Source organism: Fundulus heteroclitus, unplaced genomic scaffold, assembly GCF_011125445.2.
Source record: "Fundulus heteroclitus isolate FHET01 unplaced genomic scaffold, MU-UCD_Fhet_4.1 scaffold_40, whole genome shotgun sequence".
NCBI lineage: Eukaryota > Metazoa > Chordata > Actinopteri > Cyprinodontiformes > Fundulidae > Fundulus > Fundulus heteroclitus.
This window is the reverse complement of record NW_023396813.1, coordinates 1,625,734-1,640,042: the sequence shown is the minus strand read 5'-3', so window position 1 is coordinate 1,640,042 and position 14,309 is coordinate 1,625,734. Positions and strand designations below refer to the sequence as shown.

At 43.2% G+C, this 14,309-nt stretch overlaps 1 protein-coding gene across 3 annotated transcripts in view; it reads right to left on the bottom strand.

Moving 5' to 3' along the window:
• The window catches only part of LOC105923506 (E3 SUMO-protein ligase PIAS2), a 170,308-nt gene that overhangs the window by 109,765 nt on the left and 46,234 nt on the right, over positions 1–14,309 (bottom strand). Inside the window, exon 7 of one of the 3 annotated variants that reach the window (XM_036130949.1) lies at positions 5,860–6,564. The exons of the other annotated variants lie outside the window; for them this stretch is intronic. Within the exon in view, the coding sequence (XP_035986842.1) occupies positions 6,235–6,564 (330 nt within the window). The 3' untranslated portion in view covers positions 5,860–6,234. Of the gene's footprint in view, positions 1–5,859; positions 6,565–14,309 lie in introns of those variants that run through there. 3 annotated transcript variants of the gene reach the window in all.

Below are 14,309 nucleotides of genomic sequence, written 5' to 3'. Positions count from 1 at the left end.
ATCCCCGGGCAAAAATGAGCGTTCCACTGGTCGACGATCAAATAAAGATTTAATTTTCTGTTGACTAGCAGACAATTTTTTTTAGCCAAATTCCGCGCTGCATACAGTCTATGCCTAAAACCATTCACGAAGTCAATCAAATTTTGGGGTAGTTCTGGTTCTTTCCACTCCGCTTGAACAGCTGCCAAGGGACCCTTAACGGTGTGTCCAAACACCAGCTCATTTGGGCTAAAGCCTATGCTCTCCTGAGTAACCTCCCGAGCAGCCAACATCAACCATGGTAACCCATCCTCCCAATCCTTCCCCAGTTCAATAAAATAAGCGCGAAGCAATGACTTTAAAGTCTGATGGAAACGCTCCAACGCTCCTTGACTTTCTGCATGGTAAGCCGTAGATTTATTGTGTTTAACACGAAGCTGTTTTAGCACCTGGCCAAAAAGACGTGAGGAGAAATTTGTGCCTTGATCTGACTGAATAGTCTGAGGAATACCAAATACAGAGATGAACAGAGAAAGAACACACACCACAGGTTTTGCTGTTAATGTACGTAACGGGTAAGCAGCCGGATATCAAGTACTTTGGCACATAACTGTCAACAAATAGCAAGCTCCAGATCGCGACCTTAGCAATGGACCCACACAATCAACAATTAGGTGCTCAAACGGTTCTGTTACAACAGGGATAGGTAGTAAAGGAATGGGTTTCAAAGGTTGGTTAGGCTTTGCAGTTAGCTGACACACATGACATGTCCTAACATAGGAGGAGATATCCCTCTTCAGACGAGGCCAAAAAAAATGTCTAAGGACTTGGTTGTATGTTTTTTTAACACCAGCGTGCCCAGACTCATGTGCTACTTTCAACAGTGCCTCACGATATTTAGAGGGAACCACTACTTGAAACACAGCATGTTCCACAGAACCAAAATGTGGCACCCATCTTCTTATTAGCACCGAGTTTCGAAGAAAATACGCACCTTCGTGGTCTGACACAGCACCCTCCGGACGAACCTGCAGAAATAGTTCTGTTAAGGAGGAATCTGCACGTTGTTCCGTTATCAAATCAGTACGAGTAACAGGAAATGGGAAATCAGCGAGAGGCAAAAAGAAATCGTGATCTTTATTTTCATTTTGTGCGTCCTTCTCACTGTTCACCTGAGAGCGCGACATAGCACGAGTCACAGCACAAGCTGTGAAAATGTTCAAAAATTCAGGCTCACTCTCCTCTTGTCTATTCAACTTTTGAAACTCTGGCTCGTTGCCGACTGAGGGCGTGGGTAATTCATCTGTCCACATACTGGAACCCGCTAGATCATTACCCAAAATGACTGAAACCCCGTCAATAGACAACGCAGGCCGAACCGCCAGCAAAGCCTCTCCACAAAAAAGCTGGCATTCCAAAAACACCCTGTGGAGAGGAACCAACAAAATATTCAGACCCATATCCCTCACCGGAATACAGTTGTCCATCTCAGCGTGCTCAGGGAGATGCAATACATCCGCCTGAATAAAAGAATTAAACGCATCAGTGTCTCTAAGTACTTTCACAGGTATTTTCTTTTCAGTTTTTTCCAATGATAGATAACCATCTCTTATAAATGGTAAATATGATTTCAAAGGCTCTATGAGCGGTGATTCCTTTAGTGTCTCTACACCTGTAAACACAGGTGCCGCTAAACCAGCGCCCTCTGGCCTAGTTGATGAACGCAGGTGGAGAAAGAACAGACTCCAGGTTCACTACGACATCTATAAAGAGAGACTTTACAGATATAACTTACAACTGAAAAATGCAAGAGAATCTTTCTTCTTAGAGATCATCAACAAGAACATTAATAATGCTCGTATTTTATTTTCCACAGTTGACAGGCCAACAAATCCTCCTGTGTCCTTGACTTCCGAACTCCACTCCACCAGGGCCTGCAATGAATTTGCTAACTTCTTTACTGAAAAAATCCTAAAAATTAGAGGATCACTTTGTACTACCTGTAACTACTATATCAACACCAGAACCAATGCTTTATTCAGCTGGAACTATTTCTGACAAAATGTCCCATTTCAGCGAAATAAACCACAAAAGCTTAGAGAAGATCATTCAGCAGCTAAGTTCCTCCTCCTGCTGCCTTGATGTTCTACCCACAGCTTTCTTTAAAAAAGTTTTACCTGGCATAGCGTCTGATTTGACCCAGATAATAAACACGTCCCTTCTGTCAGGTGTTTTCCCCCAGTCCCTAAAAACAGCAATTATCAAACCACTGCTGAAAAAGAACAATTTAGACAAACTACTACTCCAGAACTACAGGCCCATCTCAAACCTCCCCTTTATCAGTAAGATTATTGAAAAAGCTGTATTTCAACAATTAAACACCTTCTTAACAACGACCAGCCGCTTTGACGTATTCCAGTCAGGTTTCCGCGCTCACCACAGTACAGAGACCGCCCTTATAAAGGTGTTCAATGACATCCATATAAATACAGACTGTGGAAAAACCACCGTGCTGGTACTATTGGACCTTAGTGCAGCATTTGATACTGTCGATCACTCCATTCTGTTAGAGCGCCTGGAGAACTGGGTCGGCCTCTCTGGTACAGCTCTCCACTGGTTTAAATCCTACTTAAAGGCATACTATGCAACATTTTTCAGTTAATTAATGTGTTCCATACCGTTTTGGATGATTAAATGAGTCATTTCAGGTCGAACAAAGGTTTTCTCGGCCACCCTGGGGGTCTGTGGGGGAAATACCGCACTTGCAATTGCAAGAGCTCACGGCCCGCACTCACAGAAGTCTCGCTTTACGGCGAGAACTCCATGTGTTTTTGCCCTGCCATTCACTATATGCACGCGCGAAAGCAACAACAAAGAACCGCGTGTTAACGTCAAATAAACATGCAAGCATATCGAGTTTTATTATTATTATTATTATTAATTTTTTTTTTTTTTTTTTTTTATGTTGGCGACCGCGGCGGTGGCGGCGGCTGCGGCTTGGCGAGGCGGCGGCGGTAGCGTCTCGCCAACATTAAAAAAGAATAAATAATAAAAATAATAATAATAATAATAAAACTGGCGAGGCGGCGGCTGCGGCCGCGGCTTGGTGCGGCGGTGGCGGCCGCCGCGCCAAGATAGCACTGCGGGAAGCTTGATGTTCATACCTTCACTGTGTTAGTCATTGTTTGTACTGCCGTTTTTTCCACTTTTCGTTGCGTTCGCCTGTCTGCTAAGCTCAAAACAACCGCGCCTGGCTTGATGGAGAAACAAGAACAGCTGAGCATCTTTACGACAGTGCACTTTTACTTTCGCCCTCTGGGGGGAGCCTCGCTGGAAAATCAACCCCGGTTGCATAGTATACCTTTAAAGGACAGGGAATTTTTTGTATCAGTAGGTAACTTTACATCCCAGACGACAAAAATCACATGTGGGGTTCCCCAAGGGTCCATCCTGGGTCCCCTCCTCTTCAATATCTACATGCTCCCCCTAGCTCAGATAATAAAAAATAACAACATCAGCTACCATAACTATGCAGACGACACACAGCTTTACATCACCATGTCACCAGGTGACTATAAACCAGTTCAAGCACTGAGTAAATGCCTAGAAGAAATCAATACGTGGATGTGCCAAAATTTTCTTCAGTTGAATAAAAACAAAACAGAAGTAATAATTTTTGGACCAATAGAGGAGAGATCAAAAGTTAGCACACAGCTTCAGTCGCTTCAACTAAAAACCACTAATCAGGCCCGAAACCTGGGTGTAGTGATGGACTCAGACCTGAACCTTCAAAAGCATCTAAAGACAATTACAAGGTCGGCTTTTTAATCACCTGAGGAACATTTCCAGGATTAAAGGACTAATGTCTCAGCAGGATCTGGAAAAACTAATCCATGCGTTTATTTTTAGTAGAATTGATTACTGCAACGGTGTTTTCACAGGTCTGCCTAAAAAGTGGATCAGACAGCTGCAGCTGATCCAGAACGCTGCTGCCCGCGTCCTCACTAAGACTAAGAAAGTAGAGAACATCACCCCAGTTCTAAAGTCCTTACACTGGCTCCCTATATCTCAGAGAATAGACTTTAAAATACTTCTGTTAGTCTATAAATCCCTGAATGGCTTAGCACCTAAATACATCACAGACTTGTTATCAGCGTATAAACCCTGCAGACCACTCAGGTCACTAGGTATGCAGAGCAGGCTCCAGCCTGCTCTGCATACCTAGAACCAGAACTAAACAAGGAGAAGCAGCATTCAGTTCCTATGCTCCACTTATCTGGAACAAACTTCCAGAAAACTGTAAAAGTGCTGAAAGCCTGAGTTCCTTTAAATCGAGATTAAAAACACATTTGTTTAGAATTGCCTTTGAATGTTCAAGTTAAAATGTTTTACTGTTTTCAAATGTTCTTTTTTGTTTCTACACTATCCCTACTTGCTTTTATTCTGTTTTATTTTCCTATATTTTAATCATGTAAAGCACTTTGCATTGTCTCTGTACTGAATTGTGCTATATAAATAAATTTGCCTTGCCTTGCCTTGCCTAGACTGAAATGTTGGAGCTCTGGACTTAAATAGATGGCAATCCACTTTCCAATGACCACGCTTATGGCAATAGTTACACCGATCATTACTGTCAAAAGAACCAGGAGGTTTAACTTCCACCTTACGCACTGCAGTTGGACGGCAAAAATTATCGCTTCGCCCAGTGTCCCCCCTGAAACCACTCCCTGTTGAAAACAGGGAGTGGGTCAACACATAATCATCCGCGAGCGCCACGGCTGCAGCTGCAGTCTGAGTTTTCTGTTCACAAATATAAGCTGCAACCACCTCAGGAACTGAGTTTTTAAGTTGTTCCAACACAACAAGTTCACATAGCTGCTCATAGGTTTTTAACTTCTGCGGCCGCGCACCACCGCATAAAATGCATTTTAATATCTCTGTCAAATTCCAGATAACTCTGCTCAGAGTTTTTCCTGCAACTCCTAAACCTCTGCCGATATGCCTCAGGCACTAACTCATACGTTTTTAAAACAGCAGCTTTCACCTTAGCATAATCATGGCAATCAGAGTCAGACAACATAGAAAAAACTTCTTGAGCACGCCCCACAAGCACACACTGCAACAATAGCACACGTGCAGAATCAGACCAGCTGCGCGCCTCAGCAACACGCTCAAAAATGACAAAAAACGAATCTGGATCAAGTTCATTAAATTTAGGCAATAAACGTAAATTACCAATAACATCAAACTCCATATCAACACCATCCAAAGCAACTGAAGGAGAGCGAGAGACTCCAGACGCGACACTCTGTTTAGCCAGATCTAACCGTGTCCTTTCAATCTTCAACCTAGTATGCTCTGCCTCCAGTTGTGCTTTCATTTTGAATTTATCGTGCTCAAACTGTAACAACAGTAATTCCCTATGCTGCTCAAATGTCAAACCAGGGGGTAAAACAGCAGGCTTAGATGAAGTAGTTTCACCAACTGATTTGTGCAAAACGTCCTTTTCAACTAAATTTGCAACCAAAATGGACTTCACGTTCTCTTTAGACCGTCGGCCATCAATTTCCACACCGTAGTGTTTTCCAATCTCGAATAACTGCTCTTTGGAGCAATTTTCCAAAAACTCCTCTGAGGGAGAATCAAAAAATCCAGAGAGAAAAGTCATGACCACTTATAATAACAGAACTCAAACAATAATCAGGGAAAAGCGCTAAGTCGTGTACACGATAGACAGACTGAGGAACCCCACTACCCTTGTTTATATGCAAAACTTACCTAACCAACAACTGATCCCTAGTCTTCACGCTTTTTGGCGGCGGGTTGTTATGCACCTTAAACCAGCGGGCTAGAAAGGAAATCTATACAGATCGCCTGACTAGAATTCCACGGACGTGCTCCCGAGATAACTGTAAACAGTTAACACTAACCACCTAGAAGCGACACTATAACGACAACGACCAGATGAAGCCCAAAGGAGCCACACCTCTATCTCCTATCAGGGGACCAAAGCTGCAAACAGGTGCACACGATCAACACTCAACACATTGATTACAGAAAAAAAAACAAAGAAAAATTAAATAAATAAATGAAGCGCCACACCTGAAGGGAAAAAAAAAAATTACGCCATCCAAAAACCACAAAATAATTCCCAGCTGTGTCTCGAACCAACGGTGGACATTTAAACAGAGAAAAAGGTCCATAAACCAAAATCGAACCACAAACAACAAACTATTCAAACGCAACCGGGTTCAACTAATGACGAGCCCCCATTTTTGTTACGACCCGGCTCGTGAGCCGCAACAAAATCCAGGGAGACACGGCCTTCAATAAAAGAACACGCTCTTTATTGAACAACCCAACCAAATAAACAGAGCCAAAACAGCGACAAGCTGGTGGCTTCCCCCTGTGGTCGATGGCATCTCTGAAACCCGTGATGAACGGAAAAATCCTCTGCAGGGCAGAGCTGGGTGAAGAAGCCGACTCCGCTCCAACCAGCTTCCTCCTCCACTTCCTGAATTGGCTGCTTCTATAGCGATGACGCGCTGGCCCTGGCGAATACTGGTCCCGCCCACTCTGCTCCGCCTCAGGACAAAAACACAATAACTGACGGATCCCTCCACGTAAAGTGGAGGGGGACATCACAAACAGCAAAACAAAATCAAACATTTGAAAATGTCAGTTAATGCACTCAGTACTTGGTTGGGAATCCTTTTGCACAGATTACTGCATCAATGCGGCGTGGCATGGAGGCAATCAGCCTGTGGCATTGCTGAGGTGTTATGGATGCCCAGGATGCTTCAATAGCGGGCTTTAGCTCATTTGCATTGTTGGGTCTGGTGTCTTTCAGCTTCTTCTTCACAATACCCCACAAATTCTCCATGGGGTTCAGCTCAGGGGAATTAGCAGGCCAATCAAGGACAGTAATGCCATGGTCAGTACACCAGTTACTGGTGGTTTTGGCACTGTGGGCAGTTGCCAGATCATGCTGGAAAATGAAATCATCATCTCCATAGAGCTTTTCAGCAGATGGAAGCATGTAGTGCTCTAAAATCTCTTGGTACACAGCTGCATTTACTCTGGACTTGATCAAACACAGTGGACCAACACCAGCAGCTGACAAGGCTCCCCAAACCATCGTTGACTGTGGGAACTTCACACTGGATTTCAAGCAACTTGGATTTTGCGCCTCTCCAGTCTTTCTCCAGACTCTGGCGCCTTGACTACGAAATGACATACAAAACTTGCTTTCGTCTGAAAAGAGGACTTTGGACCACTCTGCAACTGTCCTGTGCTTCTTTTCCATAGCCCAAGTCAGACGCTTCTTCCGTTGTCTTGAGTTCAGAAGTGGCTTGACCATGGGAATACGGCTATTGTAGCCCATTTCCCGGACACGTCTGTGAACAGTGGCTTTTGATACCTGGACTCCAGCTTCAGTCCACTGTCTTTGAAGCTCCCCCAAATTCTGGAAGCGGCTCTTCTTCACAATGCTGTTAAGGCTGCGCGTTTCCTGCCACATTTCCCCCTTCCAACACACTTTTTGTGAATGTGCTTTGAAACTGCACTCTGTGAACAGCCTGCTCTATGAGAAATTTCTTTTTGTGTCCTACCCTCCTGATGGAGGGTGTCAATGATGGTCTTCTGGACAGCAGTCAGATCAGCAGTCTTCCCCGTACTTGTGATTTAGTTTACTGAACCAAGCTGAGTGTTTTTCAAGGCTCAGGAAACCCTTGCAGGTGTTTCGAGTTAATTAGACGATTCAAGTGATTAGTTGAATAGCCTACTAGTATACTTTTTCACGATATTCTAATATTTTGAGTTAGGATTTTTGAGTTTTCTTCAGCTGTACGCCATAATCAGCGATATTAAAACAATAAAAGGCTTGCTATATTTCAGTTGATTTGTAATCAATCCAGAATGTATGACATTTCATGTTTTTTAATTGCATTACAGAAAATAAAGAACTTTATCACAATATTCCAATTTTCTGAGACAGTCCTGTAGATGTTGAAGTGAACTACAGCAAAGCAGAAATTAAAAGTATGGTCAAAAACATAGTTAAGGGTAAATGGCAAACATTATGGGACGGTGGGCAGACTGGAAGACAGTTCTATAATACTCAGAATAAAGTGGGAAAGAGCAGAAATACAAACACAAGCAAGGAGGAGGAGGATTTTTTTTCTAGAATGAGGTATGGACACACACACGTCTAAATAAAACTTTGTTAATAATGAAGAAGCATGCTGATGGCAACTGTGAATTCTGAGGTAGTCCAGAGACTATAGAGCATGTTATTGTACACTGTAATAAATATCAGGAAGAAAGACAAAGACTTTCAATTCTTACAATTACAAGGAGAACAGATGAGGCTAAACCTTGAAGAAATTCTGGAAAGAAAAATGAGTGTAAACTATGTAATTGGCTTCCTGAGGAATACAGGACTAATTAAAAGAATTTAGTATGATCATTTTGTTTGTTTTGTTTTTATTGGTTTGTTTCGTTATGTTTGTTTGTTTTATTTGTTTGCAATTAGGAAAGGTTAGACTCCAGTACCACACTCCAGTCCAGTTGGTGGCGGTATTGCACCATTAAAGTTAGTTGCCAACCGCCATAAAAACCGAAAAAAGAAGAAGAAGAAGTGGACTGTCTCGTACAACATACTGCCAATATGAATGAGCGGTTCACTCAACTGCAGAATTCGGTAAACTCCAGGTTGCTGTCCATAGAGGACAAGTTGCCGGCTCTGCAGTCGAACAACTGTGTGTGAGAACTACAAGAAGAGAGACGGGTGCACAATCCCAAGCTTGCGGTAAGAATATGTTCGGTGAATGCTAGCTAAGCTAAAAGTAGCCTAGCCTAAAACCAACGCTAAGAATAGCCTAGTAGCCTTGCAAAAGAACAAGCTTTATTAAAGTGTATTTTTTTGTTATAGGAAGCAGTATGCTGTCTTCACAACTTGGAGACAAATTGCAGGCGCTATGAACCGGAGCAAGGCGGTGACCTCCTATTTGCTCAGAGCAATATCTGCAAGTCCAGATTTACACGATGTTGATAAAGACGAAATTGTGTGTAAGTGACTCGTTTTTACTGTTTCTCTTTCCTTGTTTAATGTTACTGTGACTTGCGTTTGATTTTTATTCATACCACTCTCATTGAATTGTTTTCCAGACGGTAAGCAGCCAGAAAACTCATTGTGGGCGGAAGGTGCGGTTTAGCTCGGAGTCGAGCGAGAAGAAAGAAGGTAAGACTTTATTTGGTGACTATTTTTCAGGTGCATTGATAGATGTGTTGTGTCATACGCAGTGCATCCCATGGCACAGTACTGATTCATTTGTTTTTTTACAGCTGCTGGAATCGAGACAGAGTGTGCTAGCGGATGACGAGGTGTAACTCTGGAAGTCCTCCACCGAAGACCTCATGTCTGACGAAGAAGATGGCGTCTTTGGCGGGGTCTCTGGATGGATTGTACGGCCGCCGTCATTTTGTAGGCCGGATCTCTCTGAACTCTGTGTGAAGCTGCAGTCCCGGTTAGAGGCGATGCCGAAGTACAGAGCCACGCACAGCAGACGCCTGCTGTGCACAACGGACCTGCCTCGGAAAGAACGCCGCCAGTTACCTACAACCCTGAGGAGGCAAACGGACAGTTCACGGAGTTGTAGTTTTTGGATAATCCCCTGCCATGTGTGGGCAGATTCTCGCGTTGTATATAGTTGTGTTTGTTTTAATAAAGCTCTTTCTTTGCATAAACATCTTCCTGGCAAATGTTCATTTCCTCTATAAATTCATTCATGTCCTTGATGGTAGCCTAATAATAGTGTAGTAGCCTACATAGGATAAAATGAATATACAGCATAATATATATATATATATATATTTATTGGGAATCTGCCAACCAATCAGGAGGGATTTTACTTGTTTGAAAGTAGTGGTTTCATCCAATAGAGTAAGAACATTCAAGCCTGGCCTGGCCACGTGTGGTTTTGCTGCCAATCACGAGTGATTTTACTTGTTTGAAAGTAGTGGTTTCATCCAATACTGAGTAAGGTTATTCAGGCCAGGCCTGGCCGGCCGTGCGGTTTCGCTGCATTCATATGCTAATAGCGTACCGCGAGCGAGCTATTTTTTGAAACGTAACGTCACGACGACGTCACATCACGTGGTACGCAGTAGGGCAAACTTGCAAAGTCCGCTGCTGTTTCGCTATAAAAGAGACGTGCGTTAGCCTAGGGTTTACTCGTTAAAATGACTGCTTGGTTCCGGAAGATGGCGGCGTAGCAAGCGGTCGACTTCGTTGAGCTGCGCATCATATATTCTATATCTGAGCAGAATACCACCCTCTTACTACGACTATCCAACTAAACGTGGTAATACAACGCTGATAAACGCTCTTCCGACTCACTCCAGCACAATGCCGCCCAAAATCCTAAAGAAAACTAACAAAACCTGCGAAGTAGAGTCTCAACTGGCTGATACAGGTAACATGGCTAACACGGAACTAGCTGCTAAGCTGCCAGCGGCTGGTGGGGCCACCACACTCGATCCTGCTCTCCGCCAAGTTATTGAGGAAATCACTGGGAACATTTCATTAGTTATTTCCCAGAAAGTAGACACTTTGACTGAAATGCTTAAGAGCCAGGCCACGGAGATAAAGGAGCTGGCCCGAAGCACTACAGATGCGGAGGACAGGATTGCAGCTAAGGAGGACGCCCTGGATCAGGCTACGGCCCGCATAAAAAAGTTGGAGAAAGAGGCCCTCACTATGGCACAACGAATTGATGATATTGAAAACAGAGGCAGGAGAAAGAACATTCGGGTGCTTGGTTTAAAAGAGGGCATAGAAGCTGGCCCTGGAGCCCTAAAATTTTTTGAAAAATGGCTGCCCGAATTTCTACAAATCGAAACCAAGAACGGCCGGATCAAGCTCGAGAGGGCGCACCGCACACTGGCTCCACAGCCCGGACCTACACAGAGACCAAGACCGGTGCTGATCAGATTTCATAACTACCGAGATCAACAGCAGGTTCTCAAAGCTGCGCGGCGTGCGGGGAGCGGAGACCAGCCCCTGATGTATCAGAACTCTAAGATCATGTTCTTCCAGGATTTCTCGGCAGACACCATGCGCAGGCGGAAAGGATTTGATGCGGTAAAGCGACGGTTGCGGGAGGCAGGCATCCAGTACTCCCTTCTTTACCTGGCCAGATTGAGGATCGTACGCGATGGGGAAGCAAAGATTTTTGTCTTGCCGGAAAAAGCAATGGAGTTTGTGGACAGCTTAGGCTGAAATAACGCCAGCGGAAGATCATGGAGGCAAACGCTCTGGACCGGACGGTGTCGGAGCTCTGATTTCTAAGTACCGTATGTTCCGATTCTTTTTGTTCCCCTCTTCACGCATACGGATAAGTGATGTGAGTAATTGTGATTATGACTCATTTCAATCTGATCTGCTCAGTTGTATTTTCTTGAGATGTTTAGTGGTGCGCGGCAACGATTGATATGTGATGGACTTTCTCTGTTGGGTTTGTGTACTTATATGTGTTTTCACCAGGGAGATGAAACACACGTACTTGGTTAAGGAAGGGATGGCCCCCTGCAGGTTTAGGGGGAAAGCGCGCCCGGAATGCTCATTTTTCTGTTTTATTTTGGTTCTAATTTGTTGGTTTTGGTTGGTTCCTGTTCAGCTCAGCAGATTGCAGTCCTTGTATGTAATCATTATTTGGGTGGCATTGCATTATGACTCTGGATTATAAATGCTAAGAATATGTACATGGAACATTAAGGGAAGTCACTCACCAATTAAAAGAAAGAAGGTCCTTTTAGCCCTTAAGAAGGAAAACGTAGATATAGCGCTGCTGCAGGAGACACATTTAAATGACTCCGAACATTTAAAATTGCAACAATGCGGTTTTGAACATGTTTTTTTCTCCTCCTTTACGAGCCGAAGTAGAGGAGTTGCAATTCTTATTAAAAAATCAGTGCCCTTTAAAGTCATAGAATGTATTAAAGACACAAGTGGGAGGTACGTACTTATCAGAGCAATGATAAATGGGGAAGAATTTGCCATATTGAATGTTTATTTTCCACCGGGCCACCCTATTAACTTCTTAACGGGAATAATGGCAAAACTTGCAGGGCTCTCTCTTGAAAATGTTATTGTGGGAGGTGATTTTAATTGTCTTAAGAATTCACTGATTGATAGGCTCCCCATTAGCCCCCTTCTCATTTCAGGGAAATCAAAACAGATTTTTGATCTTTTTGAGGAGGCGGGGTTTGTTGATGTATGGAGAAAACTCCACCCTGCTGGAAAGGAATATACTTTCTACTCCAACCCCCACAAATGCCACACACGTATTGATTATTTTTTTCTCCCTAAAACTATTTTAAGACAAGTTGCTTCCTACGAAATAGGGCACATTGTTATATCTGACCATGCTGCAGTGTATCTAAATTATACCTTTAAAAATGCTAGGGTTCAATCAAATCATTGGAGAATAAATCCTTTAATTTTAAAAGATGAAAAATTTGTGGAGTATTTTAGAACAGAATTCAAACAATTCCTCGCTGTCAATTCTCCTTCCGCTAGCAGCCCCTCCTTGCTCTGGGACACAGCTAAGGCATTTAGTAGAGGATTAATAATATCATATACATGTAGCAAAAAACGAAGAATTGCAGAACAACAAAACATTTTAGAAAGAAAGCTTAGACTCGCGGAAGAAGAATATATAAAAAAAAACCTTCGCGGTCTAAGTTGGGGGAGCTCAATGCTATCCGGTGCTCACTGAATACATTACTGACGCAGAACGCTACAGACAAATTCAAATTTGCTAAACAAAAATTGTTTGAATACGGGGATAAACCAGGAAGATACCTTTCCTATCTTGCGAAAACACGGAAGACTTCCCAAACAATTGCTTCAATTTCTGACCAGAGGGGTTTATGTTCTACAGACCCAGAGAAAATAGACGCAGCTTTCTGTGAATTTTACAAAAATTTGTACCAATCTGAACAATGTGACAATTCTCAATCTTTAATGGAAACATTTTTCTCAAAAATTAAGCTGTCCAATTTGCCAGAGGACAGAAAAAAAGATCTAAATGCAGAAATATCGGAGGTGGAAAGAGCCATCAGATCCCTACAGGGAGGGAAGGCACCGGGCCCGGATGGCCTCACTTCGGAATTCTACAAAACATTTATGGACCTGCTGTTAAAGCCCTATCTATCCATGCTGAATGACTCATTTGGTAACGGTGTCCTTCCCCCTTCCCTCCGGGAAGCAAATATATCCTTAATTCTTAAGAAATCAAAACCTCCAGAAAACTGTGGCTCTTACAGACCGATTTCATTACTTAATGTAGATTTGAAAATACTGTCCAAAATTCTAGCAATACGCTTGGAAAACATTCTACCCCTTTTGATAGGGATAGATCAAACTGGTTTAATCAAGGGTCGTAATTCCAGCATTAACCTCAGACGTCTTTTGAATGTGATTCAGCTGTGTCATGGGCGGGCAGTGGATGGTCTTGTAGTGTCCTTAGACGCAAAGAAAGCGTTTGACCGCGTGGAATGGTCATATCTCTTTCATACTCTGCATCAATTTGGACTGGGCCCCAACTTTATCAGCTGGATTAAAGTCCTCTACAGTCGTCCCTTAGCTGCAGTTATTACAAATGGGGTTAGGTCTAGAAATTTTGAGGTGGGAAGGGGAAACAGGCAGGGCTGCCCCCTTTCACCTCTTTTATTCACTCTTGCAATCGAACCGCTGGCTGAAGCAATTCGTAGTGACCCCACTGTATTTGGTATCAGCACTGATCAGGGGACCCATAAAATATCTTTATATGCCGATGATGTTCTGTTGTTTCTCTCTAGACCTACCACTTCAGTCGAAAGAGTCATTGCAGTCATTAATCAGTTCGGGTCATTCTCGGGATACAAAATAAACTTCTCCAAATCCGAGGCCATGCCCTTGGGTAAACAAGTCTATATCCCTAATTCCCCCTTTAAGTGGTCCCCGGCAGGATTTAAATATCTCGGCATATTCGTCACACCTCTTTTCGATCAGATGTTCAAAACAAACTTTGTCCCATTATTTGAAAAAATTAAGCTACACCTTGAACGCTGGAATTATCTTCCCATATCTTGGTTGGGCAGAATCACGCTTCTTAAGATGAACATTCTCCCTCGCTTGTTGTACCCAATTAGGATGATTCCTATTCTGTTTACTCAGAGATGGATCCAAAAATTAAAGAGTTGGTTTGGTTCCTTTATCTGGGCCAAAAGAAGGGCATTCATAAAAATGTCAACACTACAGCTACCAAGAAACATGGGCGGCTTAG